The 24,936-nt window shown below is 41.9% G+C and overlaps 1 protein-coding gene across 6 annotated transcripts; it reads left to right on the top strand.

Moving 5' to 3' along the window:
* Positions 1 to 786: 786 nt before the first annotated feature.
* On the top strand, positions 787 to 24,182 carry etv1 (ETS variant transcription factor 1). Of its 6 annotated transcripts, none has more exons than XM_071470139.1 (13): positions 787 to 925; positions 1,257 to 1,367; positions 1,895 to 1,985; positions 2,337 to 2,384; positions 6,962 to 7,015; positions 13,089 to 13,218; positions 14,068 to 14,256; positions 15,541 to 15,788; positions 18,821 to 18,889; positions 18,990 to 19,058; positions 19,143 to 19,312; positions 20,995 to 21,096; positions 22,744 to 24,182. In XM_071470139.1, exons 2-13 carry the CDS (start codon positions 1,323 to 1,325, stop codon positions 22,963 to 22,965), a joined length of 1,437 nt encoding a protein of 478 aa, XP_071326240.1. In that variant the 5' UTR covers positions 787 to 925; positions 1,257 to 1,322; the 3' UTR covers positions 22,966 to 24,182. The 6 variants fall into 6 exon arrangements, with proteins under 6 accessions (XP_071326240.1, XP_071326238.1, XP_071326241.1 ...); XM_071470137.1 differs by having other exon boundaries at positions 18,818 to 18,889; XM_071470140.1 differs by lacking the exon at positions 18,821 to 18,889.
* The last annotated feature ends 754 nt before the right edge of the window (positions 24,183 to 24,936 follow it).

Genomic DNA, 24,936 nt, shown 5'->3' with positions numbered 1-24,936 from the left:
GGTCAACAGCAGACTGTGTTTGTGTTCAGCAGCTTCCATGTGTTTGTGTGCACAACTGTATTATTTTTAAGCTGCAGCTCAACAGCATGGTGCAAACTTTTCCCACTCCACCAGCTCCAGGCTTGGACACTCCTGCTCTTATTAGTGTGATGTGTGTTTGGAAGCGGTGTTTGGCCTTTTGGAAGCCGTCCTCAGTTTTGCCCGGTGACCTGTGCTTTACTTCCAGGTCAGCGCCTTCCCCAGGTCCTCTGCACTCCCCACAATGTATCCCTTACAGAAGAGGGAAGAGCTGGCGCTTCTCAAGTCCCTCTGGAGGCTCTTCAAAACACTGTTGCCATGGACACAAACTTGACTGGGAGAGGAGTGAGGAGTGTGTTTGTGTGTGCACCCTGTGTGCTAGGAAAAAGAGAGGGTAAAGACAGGACCCAGTGTGTGTGTGTGTGTGTGTGTGTGTGTGTGTGTGTGTGTGTGTGTGTGTGTGTGTGTGTGTGTGTGTGTGAGGGGAGAGGTTGTGCAGGTGCAGTTTGCATGTGAGTTTAAGTGAAACTTTAAAAGCATGATCAACTATGCTGAAGTTTGGTGCATGTTTCTTGTTATTATCAATTACTCAAAATAAGTCCATACTTCATAAAAAAAAAAAAAAAAAGCCAGCGACACTTGACTGTAGCTGCTGACTCTCTCTAGTGCTCACCGCCTGCAGCCGTGCGTGATTGACTGCCAGCAATCTGATCCAGTGAAAGACATTGACAACCAATAGGAAGCGGAGTGCGGCTTGTTTCCATGGGAGGCCCCGGGAGGCGATGCCAAGCCGCTAGAAAGCAACTCAGTGAGCGGGGAGAAGCGCAGGCTGCAGCCGGGACTGTGGAGCTCCTGCAGCCGCTCTGTGCCACTCTGTGTGCGGATGAAAGCGGCGCGGAGTCGCTAGGTAAGAGCTCAGTTTTAATACTTCCTCTGCTCTTCAAGTTTATTCACTCGTGTTGGAAAAAAACCAAACAAAACAAAACAAAAAAAACATGTCGTGGGCTCTCCAGCTCGACGCGCGTCTCCTTTACGCACCATTTTTTGGTGGATTGTCAACTTACCTCCAAAACATCGCCGGAGGGTTTGTCGGTAATTTCGGTCTCAAAGCAGCAACCAGAGGCTCCTGAACTGTGCCTTTGCGAACGAAACTCGCTTCTTTCACTCAGAGAGAGACGAGAAACCGCCACTCACGTCCTCTTTCTCTCTGTTTTCCGTCCATGTCGCTTTTTAAAAAGGGGACCGGAGAGTAGACGCGGGCGCCTTTGCAGATTGCTCATCTATTAAAGCCACAGCGGGGCAGAATGGATGGATTTCGTGACCAGCAAGTGCCTTACTGTAACTCCAAAGTGAGTGATTACTGACTAAAAAAAAAGTTGCAACCAAATCAGACACTGACTCTCTCTTCCTTGTCTTCTTCTAACCCTTAACTAAATTAAGATGCTGTATCCTTGCACAGCATCTTCTATAACCTACCCTTTCTTGCTCTTAATGTCAGTTCTGCTTTATTAATTTCTTATCACTCTCCTTATTTATTTTGTTTATCTCTGCCTTTCTCTCTCCTGCTGCTGAGACTCCTTTCTCCCTCAGGGGCCATTTAAGTTTCATCTAATTACCAAAGATAAGCAGCTAAACAAGGTGCCCACTACTCTGCACAGTAGTATTAGTTATGCACCATGTTACAACTTGTTAATTAGGTCTGATGAGTGAAGCACAGGTCTCTCTCTGCATGCACCAGGCTTTATAAGTGAGTGATGCATGAGTGAGTATAGCTCAGTGAGGCTTTGCACATGAGCTGCAGCCCAACAGCAGTATCAGTGCTCAAGTGAGGGAAAGAGAAAACAATTGATTTGTGTCTTTCTTTTTGTTCTTGCAGAAGCTGCAAGAAAAGACGAGGAGCTGCGAGAGGCCAGCAAATGACAGAAAGAGAAAATTCATTAAGTCCGACCTGGCTCAGGACACTGAAGGTAGGCAGAGGGCAGAGGGAGAAGTTAATTTCACGGCTCCTAAACATTTAGCAAAATTCAATTGGTTTGTGGCCACCTGCACTGCTAACTACAGAATCTCAATTACAACACAGCGGCCTGTGATGATTCTCACAAGCCTCTGTCAGCGGTCAGAGACACAAATTGACTTGTTATTAGCTGTGCACGTGCCCACTGAGCTCCAATGGCACTGACAGCATATCAGCCCGCCATAATGAAGTCAGTTGTTTCTGATGCTCCTCCTGGGCTTTGACTCTTGTTTTTTTTTATTTATTTATTTATTTTTTTAAAACTGCCTTCAAGCCTTGTTCTCTGCTTCGGTTCCCCCTCCAGAGCTCTTCCAGGACCTCAGTCAGCTGCAGGAGACTTGGCTGGCAGAAGGTGAGTGTTTTAAAATCTTGAGCAAAAAAAAAAAAAAAAAAAGGAGGAGAGATGGGTAAAAATGGATAGGTTGTGAGGGGGGGATAAAAAGCTGCCTGGAGTTACATGCCTAGCGTCGCAGTCCAATTAAAAGCCTGTGTGGAAGAGGCACCTTGTGTGTCATGCATACATTAGAGACTGTGAGCGAGGGGTCTTGAGGGAGACAGAGGAGGCTCTACCCAGAGAGTGTCATCACAAATTACCAGGAGAAGGCTCTCCGACGCTCACTGTCTCTTCTGCTTTTGGCAGGAGCTAACGCGCTGCACGCCAGCCACCGCCGCCACCTCCACCTCCACCAGAGCTCGGCTGTAGCCTACCAGCTCTCACTCTCTCTCTTTCTCTCTCACTCTATCATCTGCTCTCTCTCCCCTTTCTGTCTCTCTCTCTCTCTCTCTCTCTCTCTCTCTCTCTCTTGCTTCGCCTCCTCTCAGCACACCTCTCTATCTTCTACAGCTGTACCATCACCTTGTCTTCTACAATTTCATTTCTTGGTGGCCAAAAAAAAAAAAAAAAAGAATGGATTATTATATTTTTTTTTCTATCGCAGACTTCCAAAAAACCAGACTTGGTCTCTCCAAGTGACAACAGATTTTTTTTGATAGTTTCCAATTTTTTTTTTCCTCTAATGGCAAGACTTGCTCATGGTGGTCTAACTGAGACGTGATGCTTCAGGATTTAAGTACGAGTGTCCTCTTCCCACCGTGTCTGCAGCACCGAAGTTTTGGTTCGTGGTGAATATTGCTCTGTTTTTTTAATGTGCATGTTTGACTTGGTTTCTTGGCTTGACTTCTCCCTCAGATGCAGCTTACTTTGAATACTGCATGTAATCTGAAAGTTTATATTTCAGTAGAGTTAGAGTTTTGAGTTTTGCAGTGAAAAAAAAACATTTTCAGGGTTCCTGTAAGTAGAGTGTAATGTTACACAGTGTGATGGCACACACTCACTTGGAAAAGGTAATTTGAACTAGTTGTTGCATGGATATAAATTTGAAGTCAAAGAAAATGTCAGCATTTTTCTGCAAATTTGCCAAAGAACTAGTGTAAAAATGAAGTTTGTGAAAATAGTAACTCTAGACCTCAGCTTCCCTTTACTGCACTGCACTGTTATACACACAGTGTAATAAGACAGGAAAAGTCAAATTATTTAATACTGAAAAGTTTGCATTAATTTGTAAAAATTCATTTTTATGTTCAAATGAAAAATGTCAGGCTTTTGTTAAATGTGTTAAATGACTGTTGGGGTTATTTTTAGTCCTTTAATTGAACTTTATATGAACTTAAAAATTATGAGAGCAGATTAATATCTATTGTGATAAAGTGCAAATATTAACTTGCTTAAATATTATGCTTCATTTCTGGAAAACAAACAAATTACAATTTGTAATTTTTTTAAATTTTATTTTTTCTGTCATAGAACTTAAGAATTAAATATCAACCTACCCTCAAAAATATCTACTTCAACGTATCAGTCAGTGCTCAGGTTGTAAAACCATAATTCTTATTGTTAAATAGAGCTCTCAAGTGCATAATATAACTGATAATACTTAAAAAAAAAAAAAAAAAAGAATTGAGTTGTTAAAATTTTAGCCCACACTCTTCACACAGGTGAAAAAGACTCTCCATCATCTACAGGCTCCATCTATTCTTTAACACATTAGAAAATGCTCACGGTGCCGTCCAAAGCTTTTAAAATATGAAAAGTATGCTTTGAAACAGATATTGGAGTGGTCGAGCCGACTCTGAGCAGCAGTCAGATTATGAGGTGGCGCGGGGCGCACACACACCGCAGGGCGTGTAAAAGAATAAGACACGATTTTAATATTTCAGTATCCAAAGTGAGAGGAGACGGCGGGGCGGCTGATAAGAGGTATTACTGTTAAGGATTACAGTTCTGCCTGTCATGGATCAATGTGATGATGTACGCTTCAAGATTGTAGATTTAATGAATGACTTCCTGTCCATTAAGATGAAAAGGAATACCTTCCCATTCCTGAGATTTATTAGTTCAGGTAATTGGAACAAGAGGAGGAATTATGAGAGACAGACTGAATTTCCGATTCTCAAGACCGAGAGGTTGAAGGAGTTCGTCAGCTGACAGGCGTATGTTTGACCCCCCCAAACCACAGCTACCCTCCACCTCTAGTTAGGTTTTCTTTGGACCCATTTAAGTGCCTTCTTGCCAAGAAAAAACAGCTTTATTCTTTACAGATTTCCTACTTTAATAATGTTTTTATTTTTGCTTATGTTGTTGCACTGATGTTTCTGTGAAATTCAGGTGCTGACGGTAGAATTTGTCTTTAAAATCAAAGCAGGCAAATGTTAAATTTGTTTAAAACTGCACTCACGGCGCTGCAGCAGTTTTAAGAAACGCCTCTGAAAGTCTCAGGCCTGGTGTTTACAGCCTTTACAACTTCTCTCTTTTCATCCTCCCTTCTGCCCCTCTCCCTCTCTCTTTTTTTTTTTTTTTTTTGTTTTGTGAATGGCGGCAGATTTCCAGCTCTGCCGTTCTCCCCAGGAGTTTGTCGCAGGGATTCGCTGGCTCATTCACAGACTGAGGCCGGTGACTCATACATCCTGTACTTCATTTTGGACACAGGGACACTGCTGCCTTCTTTTTTTTGTTGTTGTTTTTTTCATCTCTCCTCTCTTTGTCCCTTTCCAAGTTGGTTCTCTGAAGTTTCTCTGAGTTTGTTTCTGTTGTTATCATGAGACCAGCTGATACTGAGTTCCCTTCTTTCTGATTTTATTTTTAATTGTGTTGGTTTGGCAGATTTGGCTGTTGTGCTTAAAAAAGTAGGATCAGAGTCAAAGAGCTGAGCTTGAATGTTTAAGTATGATTTCTCCTTTATATGCGATGATTCAAGTTTTCATGCCGTGGCCCTTTAAGAAAGCTTGTTCCTAGTTGTTTTCCAGACTAACAGTAATTCAACCAGCTTAAAATACAAACTGTATTTACAGTAAAGGTTCGATGGCTTTAACTGCAGCAGAATCTGGAGTGAAATAATGTCGTCTTCATCTCTGCTTCTCTCTTCACCCGCTTCAGAATACACTGAGCAATTTCTCCTCTTGATCTGTTGATTGTTTACTCTCCTCAATTCACACCTCTGGCAAGAAAAAACATCCCTGATCATATCAAGAGTGACTAAAATGGAAAATCAGTGATTTTTTTTGATGATCTCTAGACATGTCGAGACATGTTACTGATCCTGTGATAATGAGGATCCACCTCATTGTGTGTATAAATAGACGTGCTAATGACACATTTAAATCTTGCTTGCTTGACTTTCGCCAGCGAGAGTCAAACTTGAGGGACGCGGAGGACTGTCGCTGAGTGTAAATACGTGTGATTTAAATATGTATATTCCTTAATTGGAGCTGGAGCGGGGCAGGCTTCATTATTTTAGCATTAGCCTGGGTGCAGGGGCGTTTGAGATGCAGGTGAAGCGTTGGAAGGTTTGGAACAGACCTAACTCGGTAGGTACAGGTGGATTCACCAGTAGGGAAGAAGCCAATTAGATACTGTTAACAATGGGTGTTTGGCTGCTGGCAAGAAGTGAGAGCCGCGGCTGCAGAGCAGTCAATGGACAAGGCGACCTCAGGAAGCGGAATTAGGAGGTAGACAATCTCCCAAAGTAAAGTATTATCTCCCTCGCAGGCTGGCATTTGTCAGAGAACACAGTTCATTGTACAACTTCTTACGAACATATTGCTCGAAACATTTCAAGGTTATTTTGTACATTTGTTAATGTCAGATCAGTAACTTTGGGATATTTCCTGGTTGCTCACAAGCCCTTTTTTTCTACTACTGACTCATAAAAGTCTAATTTTATTAAACCAAGTGATAAAATCTGCATCTTTTCAGTGTAAATAAAACAGTTTTAAGATTTTTTTTTTACAATTTCAGGTTGTGTATATTGATAAACGACACACATGAAAAAAACTAACAAATTGATATTGAGATTTCATTTAATTTAGTTGGATTTTAGACAAACATGGACAAAAGGTCCTTTAACCGACAACTGTGCAGTCTCCATCTGCAGAGGAGGATAGTATGATGCGATTGAAAGCTCCAGAATGGCAACTAAATGGACCTTGTGGTGAGATTGTTTTGTCAAGTAAAAATGTATTTGATTTATGCAATTTTAATAACTATAAAAATAGTTGTAATATTATTTTTCCACTTGTTTTTAAAAGAAAAAGACATTATAATAGATAAAAATCACATAAAATTGAGATTTTGGTATGAACTGGTGGTTCTTAAAGGATGTTAAACCCTTGAAAAACCCATAAAAATAAACTTTGGTGTGCACCAAAGAGAAAACAACCAATCCTTCCCCTGGTTTCCTGTAAAACATATTTTTTCGCAGTTGTGTTCTTTAACCGACTTGGGAAACAGTGCTGGGATAGGCCAGTCTAATATCCCAGGAGACAGTTTGCCAGAGGAGGGTATTGGACTGTAGAGAGCTGTGATCAATGCTGCGTTGTCCATCATCATCAGAAACAATCACTCTCTTTCTTCTTCTCTGCTTGTGTTTTTAGCTCAAGTTCCCGACAATGACGAGCAGTTCGTTCCAGACTTCCAGACTGAAAACTGTGAGTAAGAGACCACGTCGCTGTTCTCTGAGTCTCTGTGTGTTTTTGTGCACACGTCAGTGCTTGTGTTTATGTGTGTGTGTGTGTGTGTGTGTTTTTATTTTGCACTTATCTCGACTGGTGTGTTTGTACTCGGGGAGAGCGCATGTGGCGGTGTGTGTTTTTCCGTATCTCTCAGTAGCCTCACCTTTGCTTACCCAAGTGCTCTCTGGAGAGCTGCAGCAGTCTTGCGGGTCTGCAGACAGGTGCATGGGTGGGGGTGGGGGGGGGTTACCTCTCTCTCTCTCTCTCTCTCTCTCTCTATGTGTGTGTGTGTCTCTCTATCTGTCTATCTGCCTCTATCTTCCCTCTGGTTGCTCTCCCACCACTGAGATATTATTGCACTGTGACTTATTTGCATAAAGAAACATCAAAATATTGTGGCTGGTGTTTTTTAGGGGGTTGAAGTGATATTTTTAACTCCAGGTAGACGAAACTACTGTCAATTGACAGCGGTTTTGAATTTTTTCTTAAATAAAATCTTTTTAAAAAAATGTTCTTCCTAAGACCTTTTCCTCTAAATGCCAGCCAGTGTGGTTAGATTTTCTAAATAAAGCAGTGTATTAGTATTACTACATTTATCCCTCACAGCTGAAGGTTTGTTGGCCTTCTTGTACACTGCCCAACCTTCACTGGAGATTTACTGCATGAAAGCTGGTATGATTTTTTTTTCTCACATTCTCTATTTTATTCTGCTGTAGAACAAATCTTTTTCTAAGAATAATCACCAAGAGTTTGATAATATTTTTCCCCTGACATGAATTTACTCTTGCAAGGTAGTTAGTCGTACTTCACCTGGTTGTGCGCGGTGGTTGCACACGGTGACTAGTGACTTGGCACGGTCCACTTCTGGAGGAAATAGTGCCAAGGTGGGGACAGAAATGGAGTGAGTGGAGCTCAGTGGGACCCAGAGCGAGCACATGTCTTTCAGATGAGCCAAAACGCCCATGAAACTGTGAGAAAAGACACAAAACTGCGTATCCACACCCTGCGTCTTGCCTGTGTCCTCAACGCCCTTTAACCTGGAAACAAAGTTGTGCAAAATGAACAAGTGTGGATTCTTAGCTCAAACAAAGAGCCTTAGTTTCAGAGCAGATTGAGAGCTTTTAGTGGTCACAGATAACATTTGGGTGAGATTAAGCGGGGATGGATCTGGCACCGAGCTAGATCACAGACCTTTTAGCCCCATGTGAGCCAGATTACATCCTAAGATCCTCAATCAGGTTCCCGGTGGTTGTCTAGATTAAAAACCAAGGGGTGTATGTTTCCTTCTTTTTGCCACCAGTGCTCCTTCACCTCATAAAAAAACTGTGGAAAAAGTCGTTTTTAAAGTAGTGCTGTTATGTAACAAACTTAATTTAGCATTTTTATTGACTCTTGACTTGAAACAGCTTTTGTTACTTCATCATATGATTCAAGTTGTTCCAGAGACTGAGTAAAGAAAACCTAAACTAGACCATATTCATCCATATTAAACTATAGTTGTAAAGATGCACAAAGACAGTTAAACCTCATCCTCACTTACATCCTTCAAATATTTTGCCCCATCTCATTCTTTCCATTCACCTGACTTGATTTTGCTTTGTTAAGAACTCAACGGTGAACTCGGCAGCTGTATGGCAGTCTGACCCTCGCTGGTGAGTTAGCCTGTCCTAAAATCCAAGATGGAGGAGCGCTGGGGTGTACAGTAAAGAACCAGAGGTCACCGAGACTGTCCCGTTGTCCTTCAGAGGTAGCCAGGGTGGGTGGCCACGGTGGCAGGAGACTGCTGACCATCTGAATTGTCCTGTTGGCAAACCTGCAGCAGACTGGAGAGGCACTGACAGATGGCGGGAGGGTGAGGGCACCGTGGTTGGGCGCTTGAGCAGGCATCCCAGCCGGCAGCTCTCCCATATGGGTTTCACCGAGCCGAGAGATGGAGGGGCGGACGGTGGGGTAGAGAGACAGACAGAGATGAAGGTGGAGAGAGATGTAGCTAGAAGTTGCACCTAGAGAGAGGAGAGAGAGAGGAGACGGACAGTGAGTAAAGATGGAGGTTATTACATGTAGTGAATGTCATTACTGCAACAAAGCAGCTTTGATAAATTTGTGAGGCTTGAAATATTCAGTATTTTCCCTAATGTCAAATCCAATGAAAAGGCTAAAACCACCAATGCATTGACCCTACAAAAAGTACTGCCTGTACAGAAGTGTTTCCTCTGCACCGTCGTCCAAAAACTATTAAAAACTCTAAAATGAGTCACACCGCGGCACCGAGTGACATGGTCCTTTATGACTTTGAAGTTGGGAAGTGTAGTTTATTATGCGTCAGTCCCACATACACCATAAGTACTCATTAGTGTACTAGATGTGTATTTATGCGCAGCTAAAAATAGTGCACTGTTAACTGATGTTTGAGCGTGTTTGTTAAAAACTACAGTGTCCAGGGTCGTTTATTTTGAGTCAGTCCCAAATCCACAGCTGAAAATAGTCCCCAACAAATGCATCATTTGTTCCTCTTTGAGTAATGTTTGCAAATAACCACAGCGCACAGCCTTAGAAAAAATTCTAATGATATATTTGTGACAATTTCTCTTCTTCAACTTCTTTGAATGAATAACTTGGAGCTGTATTGTCAGAACATAATGAGAGATGGTTTAAAGCATTGCTGGTTTTTATCTTTTAAAATAATTGGCAAGCCTGTTGTTATTCAGTCTCTATTCTTGCTTTTACTTGAGAACAATTAGACTCCAGCGTTGCACCTGGGTAGGTTTCAAAACAGCCAGCGTTTGCCGTCTAAATTTTGTCACCACTCATATATAGAATTTTGTCTTCATCAAATTTTATTTGTACCAAATATAAAGTTAACCTGTGTTAACTGAAAATGCTGAAAAATGTCTATTTAGCTTTAGGCAAATATTAATTTGTCCACTTGCGTTTTTAGTGTGATTGATAGCCTAGCTATTTAGCTAACTGTGCTAGCTAGTTGGTAGAGTTAGTAAAGGAAATAACAGTGTAGCAATGGTATTTTTAGGAAGTTAATCATTTTAAATAAAGAAAAACAGGTATTGAACTCTCATACTAGGAAAACAGGATTAGCTTTAAATGTTAGCCCAAATTCTCTGCCATGTTTTAGCTGTAATTTTGCTCCATTTTGAATTAGCTCCTTTTTACTTTTACGTAGATTGAGTGTTATGGTGGTACCTTTACGCTTCCTTCAAGCTGCGGTAAAGCAAAAGTATTTATACATTATTGCATATTTTGTATTCTTTGCAGTTGACAGCTACAATGAGTACAAAAGATGTGTAAAAATAATAATTAAAAAAAAGAAACTGAAATAGAGGAAGGGAAATAAAACAGTCTGTGTCGAGGAGTATTGTAGATTCCAGTTGTGTCTGAAGGCAGCTTTGAAATGCTTTTCCCATTAGTGTTATTTAATATTTTCATGGCCTTCATGGATTTATCACCTCTGAAGAAGCTGTGGCAGTTTCCCTCAATGTCGACTTTGCACCCTCCGTCCGTGCAACATAGAAGCAGCATGTGAGCGGCCTCGGAGCTAAAGTGTCCTCGGGCTGAAGGAGGAGAAGGAGAATTTTCTTTGTCTCAAACTCCAACACAGATGCTTACCATTAGCATAACTTAGCAGGGAACGAAGGAGTAGAGGAGGTGTAAAATGAGGCCACACGTTACCAGCAGATCTGAGCCTACATCATTTAACAGCAAAGGCGAGCACCTACAGTAGGTGAAAATGGAATGGAAGGTTTTTCGCTGTTGCCAAAAGACCTGTATTTTTTTATGAATGGACTGGAGAAGTACCTGCCAAACATGGTCTGGCTCTGGTTCTGCCAAAACACACAATTTGTACCTGAGAGCACACAATGTTTGCAGCCAAGAGTTCCTTGATAATTCACGAAGAGGATTGGCAACTAAAGTGACATTTTTAGAACCAAGTTCTGTATAAAATTGTGAAAAATAAATAAATAAATAGTAGTGATAATAATAATAAATCTAGAACATTAAATCTTTCCTTACATTAATGACAAAGCTGAAAAAACATGACCACATTGTTTATTCCATTTAAAGCAAAGCCTTCTGTTGAATTTGTTCACCAAAGACCAAAGAAAATTACAGAATATTTGAGTTAATGGCACAGAAAAAAAAACAAAAAAAACATTTGCATTCAAAATAGACCCAGTAATTGTTCTAACTGCCTCTTCTTTTAAACACCCTACCATCTCAGTTAATCAATATGTAGATAATGAGAGCAATCAAGCAGTGATGGGCATGACATTCTGGACTAAAAAGGAAGTCTCTGTTTTAGTCAGAGGCAATGCCCTTGCTATTGATTTGTGTACCTTGGCACCCCACTGACGAAATCTATTGTGACATTTCCATTTCTAATTTAAGGCCATGTGCTGCAGCACACGTGAAGCTCCTGTTAATAGCTGATGTGACATTATTCATACATTTCATATGTAAATTGAAAGACAGAAAACAGAATTTGGCATTGATTCAAGTGAAGAAAAGAAATGTAGCATGGGGTGAACTGTAAACCAGAAGTCTGTGGCGTTGGCTCTTACTAGGCTCAGAAAAACACATTAATGTATGTTTATTGTAGTTGGTGATGAAAGTGACGGTGATTGTGTTCTCAACAGGCAAAACTAAAGTATTGTTTTCACTCCATAAGCCCTTAACGAGGCTCTTCCATGTCAGCGTCGTCAAAGGTCTCCCCTCAGGAAGTGTCTCTTTGACCTCCGATCGATGACCCAGAAAGGTCAGGCCCCCAGCGAGGGCTGCGAACAACCCCTGAGCTTTGTCATGCCGGGGCCACGTGGCCCGTCCCCCAGGGGCTCGACTGTGCGTCAGATGGGGTGTTGGCAGATCGACCCCTGCTCGTACGGCAGCTGTCAGTCAGCCGTGAGAAAAACCCCAAAACATCCTCCTCTCTCAGCCCCTTGTAGCCCCAGAGACCTTCCTGACTGTGGATGTATTTAAAAGAAAAATACTCCCAAACCACAGATTTGGGTTCTTGGATCATCGAATGTCTAAATGTTTGCACTTAAGTTGGACCAGGAGTTGATGGATTTCCTTTTTTCCATTCAGAATTTCTTTGTTTTTAACTCATCTCTCAGCTTGGAACATCAGTCAAAAATCATCCCCTTAAACCGCGACTGGCCCTCTCTTGTGTTAGATAGAGAGCTGCGGGACGGCCTCGCCGCTGCTTTGTGTGCAGTCGCGGTGAGACGGCGATTGGCAAGGCAACCCGAGCCCGACTTCATTCTGACTGACTGGGTTTTCGTCAGAAGCGCAGCCAATTGGATTAGCGTTGATCATGACTCGAGATGATGGGATGTTAATCAGGACTGATCAGGCACTTAACAGCCTCTCAGATGCACCAGGCTCACTGTGGGGCCATAGGTAGAGAGCGCAGCCCCCCCACCCCCACCACCTTCAGATCAATGAGCCCTGTTGTTGTCGTCTGGAACGTATTGACAGCCAGCTGAAAGCAGATAAAGCATTTATAGGAGCTCGCCGCACACCCAGTTTTATGTTTGTCATATTTCACCAACAGAGTTGCTGTCAGGAAAAAGGCCGAACAAATGAGATTTGAAGTGAGTTGTTTGTGTAAGTGATGCCCTGAAATGTCAAATCCTTTAGCTTAGAGAAGGAAGTCTTTTAACTTTAATATACTTATCATGACTTCTCTTTTTTTTTTCTGTATGAATTTGCAGAAATTGACATGACTGAGGACAGGGGCGGTGACTCAAACTGCCATAAATAGCTGAATTACTGGGAATTTCAGCTGTTTTTCTGTCCAGTGATTGCATAAACTCTATTTCAAGCGCTGCTTCTCGCTGCCAAAAATAATATTCTGCTGTAAACTTGTGCAAAAATGCTGAGCACTGACAAAAAGAGTCAGCAGCACCTTCGTTACAGAAAAATAATTAACATCTGCTCTCAAAGGCCAATCAAGTGACTATTTTTTGAGTGGTGGTTCATTGTCATTTAATATCTAAATGAGTTTTTCTCCATCTGTCTCCCTCTCTCGGTGCAGTGGCTTTCCACGGACTGCAGCTGAAGATCAAGAGAGAGCTGCACAGCCCGTGCTCAGAGCTGAGCTCCAACTGTAGTCAAGAACGGCCCTTCAAACTCCAGTATGGAGAGAAGTGCCCGTACAGCGTCAGGTGGGCAGCGCACGACGCCGACTGAAGACTTAATAACACATCTCTCAGCAATGTTCTCCTAAATGAGCCGTGATTCATAAAAGAAGCTGTCAGAACAGGCACCAGCAGCAAAAATGTACAGAAAATTTATTGTAAATTGGTGAAAATCTGTCAAAAAAAAAACAAATTACAGTTGAAGAAAAAGTTCTGTCCTTTTTTGAAAAATATTACGGCATTTATTTATTTTACACTTTGACTGTGTGTGAGTTTATTTTAGGCATCTTAAATGATGAATCTTGAGTGTTTTCTATTCATTTGGTCACTGGCTGATATCTGCTCATATCCACACTGTACACCAAGAGGTGGCGGATAATATATCCATTAAAAAAACAAGCCAAAATGCATCTCATGTTATGCTGTGGAAGGATGAAAGCACTGCAAACAAAACAGAACATACGCATTCAAAATATTAAAGGAGAACATTGAACATTTTTAACAAACTTGCTTTAAATTTTTATTAGTTTTATTTAACACGATAGAGTAAAAGCAGCCATTCACTTGAATTTAACCTGATGAAAATCAGTTCTAATGTCAAACACGTTTCTCTTATTAAAGTAATATAAAGTAACATGAAGTAAAATTACAAAATAAGATGCCATGAGAGAATATTTTTTTAAATCTGTCTTTATTTCTTCTTAAATTTTTTAAAATATGTTTTTCTTGTCATGTGTAGTAGCTGTAATGCATACCACACAAAAATAAGATATAACACTAATCATATGTTGAACTCTTTAAATCAAAGATGGAGCTCCATTATACCAAACCCTTCCAGAACCAGAAGCGTTACTGACTCTTGTCTCGTTGCCACAGTGCCTATGAGCAGAAGCAGCCTGCAGGAATGAAGCCCTCCAGCCCAGTGACGCCCCCCTGTAGCACCCCTGTGTCCCCCCTCCATCATGCCTCACCCACGGCGGCCCCGACACCCAAACCAGACAGGACCTACGCTCACATACCGTCCTCGCAGCCGCTCCCTGACAACGCCTACTCGATGGACCACAGGTACTGCAGCCTGCAGCCTTTTACATTTAAATCACATTTGCATCTGCGGCTTTTAGCTGGCGGTTTCACTCACAACAGATTTGAATAAGGTCACAGCAGCAGATGCACTTCAGAGTTTTAGTTACAGTAGAATCTCATTGGTTGAGGGAATCCTCGGTGGGAGGGGCTTACAGGAACTGCAGTGTTATGGAGCAAGTTAATTTACTGAAACAGACATGTCCAAATGACTTTATACAGAAGTCATGACCCTTTTCTGCTTGTGACCCATTATCGCCCGTTGCATTTACTGTACTCAGAAGATATTTAAATTTCAATCCGTTTTTTCTTGACCCTGTTGAATAATTTTAGAAGCTTGACGAGGTAAAATTATTCAGTAATTCATAAGAAAAAAACAAGCATTGGAGGAAAACCTGAAAAGATAGACAGACTTTCTTTGTTGGGTAAAAGCTGAAAGTATCTTTCTGCTTTCCTGAGGTAGGTCGTATGTATTGGAGAGTCAGCAGGCTAGCTAGCTTACCCAGCATGACTTAGTATGGCATGGCTGCTTTTCCCAGGTTTTATTAGCAGGTTTATAGGCTGTACCGTAGCTATGATTTTTACAACAAAAACATGTTTTGGCCACACCCACTGAAGTGTCACTCAACCAATGAGATTATTTCTGCCTTCAGAACATCATTTTATTCATTTTTTCCTTCAGTCACTGTATATGTTGTTTTAGTGGTACTATTGTCTTTTGAGCTGTATCAAATGTTTTACTGACTGTTTAGAGATATATCGTCATTATTGTTTTCATCATTATTCGTAGTTTTACTGTTGTTTTTGTGGTTATTCTCATTAGTCTTTTGTCTTTAATTCACATTATTGTTTTGCATTATGATAACGTTTACCTGAGGAACCCAGGAGGAGTAGCTGCTACCTTGGTAGTGGCTAATGGGGATCCAAATAAATAGATTAATAAATTGATTAATTACTAACTATATAACTATAAACATGAGCTTTACTTCTTTATATTTGGCCAATAATTTGATATGTTTTAGGTTTTCAGTCCAATAGTTAAATGAATAATGTCATGTTCATTCTTGACCTTTATGAACTGTTTATGTAACAACATAATCTTAAACTCAAAGGTCATCTTACTAGCTTTTGGAGCTTTCAACCAGATCTTTATTGATTTGTCGATTGTCAGAATAAAATAATTCCAAACAGGATCAAACTAAACGTGGATTTTCTGGCTCCTTCTGTGTCTGATGATAACGAATCCTCTGACGTGGTCGTCCCTCTCAGATTTCGACGTCAGCTCTCGGAGCCGTGCCACTCGTTCCCCTCCCCACCGACGATGGCTCGGGACAGCCGGCCCATCTACCACAGGCAGATGTCAGAGCCCAACATCCCCTTCCCTCCTCAAGGCTTCAAGCAGGAGTACCCAGACCCCCTCTTCGAACACCCGGCCATGATGGGGGCGCCGCTACCCCACGCGTACCCTGCCAGCATGATGATCAAGCAGGAGCCCAGGGACTTCACCTATGACTCAGGTGAGACGTTTGAAAAATGCTGGTGTGTGTGTTTGTGTGTTACCTCGAACTTCTGAGTTTTTTGTTTTTTTTTTTTTTGCTGCCAGAGCGTTATCATTTCAGGAATGGGAGAAGACATGGGAGGAGGGGGTGGCGTTTATTGAGTTTGCCCATTATTAGGGCAGGGGATCTGGTTTTGCCGGGTGTCTGCGCCAGTCGCCATTTCCTGTGGTGCTCTAATAGAAAAGAGGAGGGGGGGTGGGGGTGGGGGGAGGGTATGCCTGGTCACAATCCAAAATCCGCCCTCCCACACTTGTCTGCTCCCTTTAGTCAGAGAGCAAAGGGACCTAATCATCAGCCCGCGGCCTCTGCGGAGCCTGAGGCTACATCAGGACATGAATGAACATACGCTGGGCTGCTGGGTTCATTCACAAGGCGGACAGAGAGGACCCAGGAGAGGCAGAGCTGGAGGAAAGTCTGTGTGACCAGTCAGGGAGAAAAGTAACCTCTTCCCATGGTGATGAGCTCAAGAAAAACACTGTGGGCCTCTTTGAGGTCTTTTCCTCTCTTTGTGTGTTGCTGCTCTGCAGATTTGTCATGGGAGACGGCCATTGTGATTTTTCTTTTTTTCTCACTATCCAGTGGCAAATTTAGTTTGCTGATGATGTGTTTCACTAACACCACTGGATAATTTCAGGAAAACAGCTTCAGAGCAAGAATATGCTGCTTCTTGACAAACTCTGGAGCTCTCTGTAGCTTCCAGGCTGTAGCCCACGAGCAGTGTCAAGACAAGGAGTGCAAAGACAGGGCAGAGGAACTGGCCATCACAAAGCCTTTGGATAGCTTATTTGGTCAAAACCAAAAGATATTTAATTTATAATGATATAAAACTGAAAGAAATCAGCAAATGTGCACATTTAAGAAGCTGGAACCAGCCAATTATTGGCCTTTTTTTGCTTGATAAATGGCTTAAACAATTAATCAGTGATCAGAATGGTTAGCGATTCATTTTGTGACAGTGGGCTAAGCTATTAGCTATTTGTTTCAGCTCTCTTCAGAATGTTATATGTACATTTTGCCGGTTAACAATGAGAGCATCAGTGGAATAAAGTTCAACTAATAGCGTATCGTCATTACAAGAACCTGCAGTTCACACAGTAAAGATTTAAAGTAAAGAGAGAGAAGGTATATTTTGGTTCAAGTTAGAGCTGAACAATTAATAGAAATAATATTTAAATCGCAGTATGGCCAAATGCATTATCCAAATATCCAAGAGTTTTTTTAGAAGGTAAAATGTGTCACAGTATATCATGAATGGTGCTGCGGAGTTGCCCCCGTCATAAGGGAACATGGTTTGGTACAAGCCTCAACAAAAATCACATCATCATCATCATGGTTTTTATATTTTTTTGAGTGAAAACTAAAAGAAAAAACGACCATTCCAACTGAAATCATGACTCAATCGCAATATTTGCCAAAATAATTGCAATATGACTTTTTAATTTTTTTTCTTGCACATCGTTCAGCCCTAGTTCAAATGTAGAGAGGTCTTGCCAGGGTTGTGTCCACTACTGTACCGTGCTGTGTATCCAGGAAGGATCATCGGGGTGAATTTATTAGCAGTCACAGTGGAGCATGTTGACTGGAGCAGGCCTGTTGGAAAGGATGGGAGGGGAGCTGGTAATTTCATTAGCAGCAATTTCCTCTACAAGCCCATTACTTTGATGAAGTTCAGAGAAATGTTTATGGGCCTAAATGAAGGGCCTCAGTCTGTTTATTGAACATTCACTTTGTAACCCGTTTGGCCGTTTCTGATCGCGAGCCATGACAGTGATGTCTGTGTTGTGGGAGGTTCTGACATATACAGTAAAATGGATGATTGAATCATGGACAGCGTTGTTAAACAGACCAGTGAAACAGGCCTCTGCGCAAAAATGAAAGTCATTTTCGGAGAATTATGTGCAGTTAAATGATTTCAATCACAAAATGTTTTATTAAATTTGTATGAAATTATATTTTTGGTTTAAAAATGATACAGAATGGTGACTATTTCTGCAAATATCAGAGGAATCCAGGTGAAAGTTTGATCTCTGGTTAAATCCATGATGTGAGTGAACAAAATAAATCATAACTATATATGTGAAAGCAGGAGTATGAGCTGTGAGACTGAGAAGTTGACAAGAAAAGAAAAAAATGAACCATCAATATTAGAAATACACCACCAGTAATTTTACACATTTTATTTTAAAAGCAGTGAAAATGTTTCTATAATGTTAAACATTCAAAACCTCAGCTAATCTGCCTCATTAGGGACTGTGTGGGTGTGTTTTAATCAGATTTGATTGGAGGTTGCCTAGCAACAGGAGCAAATAACCCCACCACTGTCATCACGTTTTTATTTAAATGTTTTTAATTGGTGTACGAAAGCACATGACTCTCCTATTTCCCAGCTGAGCCCCGCCCATTTCAAATCCGTGAGAAAAAAAAGAAAAGCAGAAACCTCTCATGTGAAATCAACACAACTGTCTTAACTTTGACATTTGTGTCTTTATGTAGGATCCAGTCCCTCATTGTGAGAAGCCGATGGAGAAAACACATTTTTGAGGCCCTTTAAATGAAAAACTGTGTTTAGCCAACCTGCTTTAGTTGCACAATATTCACTGTGACAGTGAAAGAAACCAACACCTGCAGGTCGGTTTACTTTTGATCTGAAACAGTGTGTAAAAGCATCATCGTGAGCACTCCTGTAATAAAAAAAAAAACTTACATCATGTCAGTTTGTGTTTTCACACGAGCGCTGTGTTTTATTCGGCTGTAAATCCTCCTCTGGAGTGGAGACGCTCGGAGGATGTATTAACGCTGTGATACAGTGAGTTCGCCGGTGGCTGGGAGCCATTGCGATACAGGTGCTGGAGGGCATATTCTTTAATCAGAGCCAGTGGTGCATTGAGTGAACAGGCTTTGACTGCTCTCAGATAACTGAGATAGTGTTCTTAATGCTGCCTTCGGGCCCTTTAACACCCACTCTCCCATTCTTGCCTGGCTTTCAGCAGAAGTGCCTAGCTGCCATTCTGTCTACTTACGGCAAGACGGCTATCTGGCTCACACTAACAGGACTGAAGGTACAAACGATGACACGAGTGAATGTTGTGATGGTGCATTGTGGGTCTCTGCTGCGTCTTATATCAAACTCTTCCATTTTTTTTTAATCTTGTTTTGCAGGTTGTATGTTTGAGAAAGTGGCGAGGCATTTCTACGACGACACCTGCGTGGTGCCTGAAAAGGTCGAAGGTGAGCTTTCCCCAAGTGCGCTGACTACAGCACCATGTGTGGTTATATTAAAACACCGTGCAATAATGATTATGTGTCCTCCAGGCGACATTAAGCAGGAGGCAGGCCTGTACCGCGAGGGCCCGTCGTACCAGCGCAGAGGCTCGCTGCAGCTCTGGCAGTTCCTGGTGGCTCTGCTGGACGACCCGTCCAACTCCCACTTCATCGCCTGGACCGGCCGCGGCATGGAGTTCAAACTCATCGAGCCAGAGGAGGTGAGCGGCCCAGGGAAAGATTGTATTAACATATATTTATAAAACCTGTTTGGGGTAGAGCACGTACCATCGAGGCTTAGTCCTAACCGCAGCAGTTCGAATCCAACCCGCGGCCCTTTGCTGCGTGTCTTCCCCTCTCTCTCTCCCTGACTTTCCAAATTCCCAAATGCCCAAAACATATCGCTTTAAAAAATAATTATAAACCTGTTTGTTTGTTTTCCAGTTCTTATTTTTCTCACTGGTCTTTTAGCACAGCCTCAGGAGCATTTCACTACACATACTGCTCGTGTGTGTGACTCATAAACCCTTAAATGTATTCTGTAAATGATTAATTAATTAATGGATAAGTCGACTGAGAGAAAGTCGTTGGTAACTGATTATTTATACAAAGAAAAATGCTAAACATCTGCTGATTCCAGCAGCTAAAATGTGAAGATTTAGCTGCTTATCTTAGTTTTCTATCATTGTAAAATGAAACGTTTACTTTCTGAGCTGTTGATCTGTTAAAAGAAGCAATGAGAAGACGTCAATTTGGACTCAGAGGAATTGTGACGAGCATTTATCATTGTGACTAAAAGTTCAATCAGTTAAATACAATAAACAACAGATGAATAGATAATGAAAATAAGCTGTTGTTGCAGCTCTAGTTTGGTGTGTTAGACTCGTACAGTATCACTCTAAACCTGCATGAGGTAGAAGAAAAAACAGGTCAGACAATGTCAAAGGTCAACGTTTGAACGAGTAATGTCCTCTGCTCTTGATGTGGTCGTCCCAGGTCTGGATCTGTCCTAAAAGTTTCTCTTTATTTATCTTGTTCTCAACCACATCCAACCGACTGACCCTCGGGTCCTGCCCCTGCTAAATATTTCACAGGACATATTCCTAAAAATATAACTCGTGTCGACGGTTGGGCCTTTTGAAATGGAAACAGAGGCTGGGTCTGTGTGCGGCCACATCACACACACTGGGGCTCAGTCACTGTTGCTCACTGTTGGAGGATGGAGGAGGATGCAGCAGGGTGCAGGCGGGGGATGGGTCTGGAGAAAGGAGGAGATAGAGGGGGTACCTGGCAGAGGTCCACGCAGCCCAACAGTGTCTGGAGGCACGGGCCAGCTGCAGCTAACAGGGGGGCCCATTCATGCCATCAGGTGACCAAACGCACCGGCTTTGGGACGCCGCAGACAAACGATCGAGAGCAGCTTCTGCCTTTTCACCAGGTGTAGCCTGTCAGCAAAAGCCGGCGTCGTGTTTTTTTTTTTTTTTTTTTTTAAGTGAAAGGATCATAGACAGAGAAAGGAAAGAGAGTGAAAATGGGTAGAAAGCAGAGAGGAGAAGCTGGAGCGAGCGCCGTGGGGCTGTGGGTTTGGACTGCGAGGCCGGGTGGTGGGTGGTCTGCTAGACAGGTGCTGTAACATCTGCTGCCTCCTCCGCTGGGTGTGTGACAAGCTCCTAATGAACACATCCCTGGTCAGGTCTGCTCAAGCTGGACGCACTCTAATTACGGTTATTAGGAAAATATGGATTAATAAGTTTGTTTAACATTTCAGCTGCCGCAGTGTTGTCGCCGAGGAAAACCAGGTCGAGCTTTGGCACCTGTGTTTGATAAGTGAGCGTTTTGGCATCCTGCTCTTTGTTTCTGTTTACCGACTTGTGTTTGTGTTGTTTATCTGTGTGTTGCAAAGGTGGCACGTCGGTGGGGGATACAGAAGAATCGACCGGCGATGAATTACGACAAGCTCAGCCGATCGTTGCGCTACTACTACGAGAAGGGAATCATGCAAAAGGTAAAAGAGAATGAGAAAGAAAAAGAATTTATACAAACAAAGTAAAGTAAAAAGTGAAAGGTGTAGCTTTGTTCAAATTGATCTTTACTGATTATACCAGCTTTGAGATCACTAAAATAGCCTGATTGACACCACCTGTTCTAAAGGAGGGGTGGGAATTAACCCTCCCACGAATGGAGCTTATATAAGGAGTGAAACCTTCAGCATGTGCCCTTCATAGTTAAAAAAAATGTCCTTGTTCAGAGTCTTTTCTGTGGGAAAGGCACCTTTAAGCATCTTTGCGTTAATGTTGGAGAAGATGCAGAGATTTCTTGGACCTTGGTTGCAGTTAGTAAACAAGAAATCAGCGTAACTGTTTTACTCCAGCTGGATGAGAAGTACCCAGTGCTTCTGTTAGACCTCAATCCAAATGGTTCTCCAAGTTAGTTTCACCTCCACGTGTCACCACCATCCACCGTCCTCTTCAGTTCCCTCCAGCTGTGAGCAGCTCCTCCACTTCTTTCAATCAAACTTTATTTGTAAAGCACCTTTCATACACGTTAGTGCAGTTGAAAGTGCTCTACAGATGACTGACACGCTGATAATGAGACCGGTACAAATGTAAACACTGAAACAGTGTGAGACTAAAGCACGGGAAAAATAAAAACGATGAAAAATGTGATAATAAAAGCAATAAAATAGAATCTGTGGCAGGAAAATGGTGTAAATCAGCAGCTTATCAAGAAATTAAGGTCACTTTTCCAGCATCAGTGTGTGGTGCAGATTCTGGGGCTCAGCTCGTCTCAATGATGCACTGAATACAACCTGAGTGGGTGGAGCTAAAGAAGCACAGCGCTGACTGTTTATCGCACAGCTTCAGCCTCGACTGCCGCCACTGAACCAGCACAGCTACACACCCGGTGTACAACACTGCTGCAAACACTCATCACTTCTACTCTGATGCATAAATCCTCATTTTCATGTGTATATAGTCTTATATTTAATCTCATCTTTTATTCTGTGTAATACGACCACTGCTCTTATTTCTGAGCTGCTTGCTCGTCCTGTGTTAACCTACACGTGTGTATTGAAACCAAACAAACCTGAACTGAAGTTAGCAATCAGGCAAACTTCAATGATAGAAGGAAGTCATTAAAGACAAATGTCAAATCTGAGTGTTGAGATTATGTCTGCCTCTTAGTCTGTGTAAACTTAAACCAACTCTTCTCTTCTCCTCACATCTTCCACTATCTTATCTTCATCAGAGGGGCATCTGTGCTCAGTTTTAATGGACTTTAGGTGGAATTTATGTAACGACTTTATGAAACTAGTTAGAGTTGTCCATAAATAATAAGAGATGGAAAGATATGAGTATATGTGTTTGAAAAATGAGGTTGCAATAAACTGAAAAATGGATACTAGACCTTTTTACCAGCTGATGCATTAAGATGAAATATTTTCTGATTCTGAAAAGATGTAAATAAGATGATGTCATAGGTTTTGCATTTATGATCATTCTTGTTACCACTAATAGTCTGGGTATTTGGTAAAGAACATTACTGGTATCTGTGGTGATCTGTAGTGAGTGATGTGCATGTTGCTGTTGTTTGTTTTTCCCACTCTCTTATGATCTCACCTGTCTCCGCCCCTCCCTCCATCTACATCCAGGTGGCCGGCGAGAGATACGTCTACAAGTTTGTGTGCGACCCCGAGGCCTTGTTCTCCATGGCGTTTCCCGACAATCAGCGGCCGGTGCTGAAGACAGACATGGAGCGGCAGATCAACGAGGAGGACACGGTGCCGCTGTCGCACTTTGACGAAAACATGGCCTACGTACAGGAGGGGCCCTACTGCCAGCCGCACCCCTACAGCGAGGGCTACGTTTATTAACGTCCGCCCCCCTCCCCCAACCGCACACACAGACACACACACACACACACACACTCTCTCAAACACACCCCCCCCCCCCTCCCTCCCTCCACTCTACCCCCCCTTCCCCTCCTCTGTACACCTGAGACTGTCGTGTCCTCTAATTCACAGTCGCTCCAGGAATAAGACTGAACACACACATGCAGCGGAGGGCCCCCCCCTCCCACACACACACACACACACACACACACACACACACACACACACACATCTTTTTTTGCTCTTGTTCTTTCTGACGTCCAGGCCGCACAGCAGGATGGAGAGTGCACTTTATGGACAGGGACGACGCAGTGTGATCCTGCCGGGGGCGACGTGGTTGGCTTTTTACTGTCGTTTATGTTTGTACATTAATGTGGGAATCATTCAGTTTGTTCCTTTTTTAAACATTTTTTTGTATTATGATTTCGAGCATGTGGCTCCCTGTTGAGACGGGACTCGACGGCTGATTCGTGGTCACCCGAGGGACTGAATCTTTAAGACTTTGATTTCCTGCAAAAGAAACAGTCTCGTCCTCAGCCAGTGGAAGGACGATCACTTTTGTCCGACTGTCCTTTAGTTTGCCATCCTGTACTTTTATGCTCATTTAAATGAATACTGGCGCCGTATTGTAACGATACTTTTATGGTGAAGTAACATGATTATAGACTTGAAAAAGTAATGTGATAATAAAAGAGACATTTAGCTACCATCAGTGAGAACTGCCTCGCCACCAGTTTGAACACGGCACCTCTGTCTGTCAATGATCTCTGCCCCTCCTCCAATCAAACTGTAGATCTCATGTAGGTGTTTGTTGCTGTAAACTCCACCGGATCATTCTCCCAACGACTGAAAACCTCGAGGGTTCGCAATGATAACAATGAGACGTCGGCACACGAGGACGCGCACGAATTGTACTGAACTGTGTGGATGGTACATTTCTCTTTTTTTCTGCATCACGTGTGAACAGCCTGTGTTTAGGAGAATCAGTGCAGCCGCAGGCCGCTGTAAAATAACTCATCAACTGTAAACAGCAGTTTCCTTTGTATCCTGAAATGCATCAAAGCCACTCATTTTGTCATTCAGGTGTTCGGTTTTTAAATGAATAACTGGTGAAAAGTGTATGTACAGTTAAAATGGAAACAGCAATCAACACATTCAGGATGACGTTTGCATCGCCAAATAAAAAAGAAGTGATTTCATTGGTTCCGACATTAATAAAAGGATTAAAAAAAAAAAATCAAACATAAAATCAAATATTTCCCAGAAATTTCTTTTTCTTTTTCGTTCCAGGTGAACATGAGGTGTTTATTTTGCTCAAACATGTTGCATTGCCATTGATATGGTTGCCTTTTGGTATAAAAAATAATAATTAAAAAAAAAAAAGGTATAAGAAATATCTAGAGTTTTATAATGTGATGAGAAAAAAAATTCATGTTATAACAAAAATAGTGTTCATTGTATAATCAGGTAAATGCACATTTTGTTGCTGCTTCAAATTGTAAGTGTATTTTCTAGTCTCAAGATAAAAAAAAAAAAAAAAAAAAAAGACATGCGGCAGCTATGGCCATTTTTTTTGTTTCTTTTTTTTTTTTTTTTTTTGTTCAGTCTGAGCATTAAAAAAAAAAAAGGTCTGTCTGAGTTTTGTTCTCCAGGGCCACGTCATGTGTCTGGGATGGGATCTGCAATTAAAACAGCCCAAAGTGATCACCACTTTTCAGATGTTTTAAGTAATTAATCACTACATAAAAGTTTTGTTGCTAAGAACTGTAGTATTTCCTCTTTTGGCAAGTGTTATCTATTGCTTACATATGACAGAAAATGCAATTTTAGTGGCGATTTCCACGTTCAAACTCACCATTTATCACTTGTTTCCTGACAGAAAAATGAGTTTTAGGTCATAAATGTACATGAAAAAAAAAACAAAAAAAAAAAGCAAATGTGTGTGTCAGTGTG

The sequence above is a fragment of the Trachinotus anak genome, unplaced genomic scaffold, assembly GCF_046630095.1.
Source record: "Trachinotus anak isolate AG129_WGS33_773 ecotype Australia unplaced genomic scaffold, CSIRO_AGI_Tana_v1 ptg000032l, whole genome shotgun sequence".
In the NCBI taxonomy this organism is placed as follows: Eukaryota; Metazoa; Chordata; class Actinopteri; order Carangiformes; family Carangidae; genus Trachinotus; species Trachinotus anak.
This window is presented reverse-complemented; position numbering and strand designations above follow the sequence as displayed.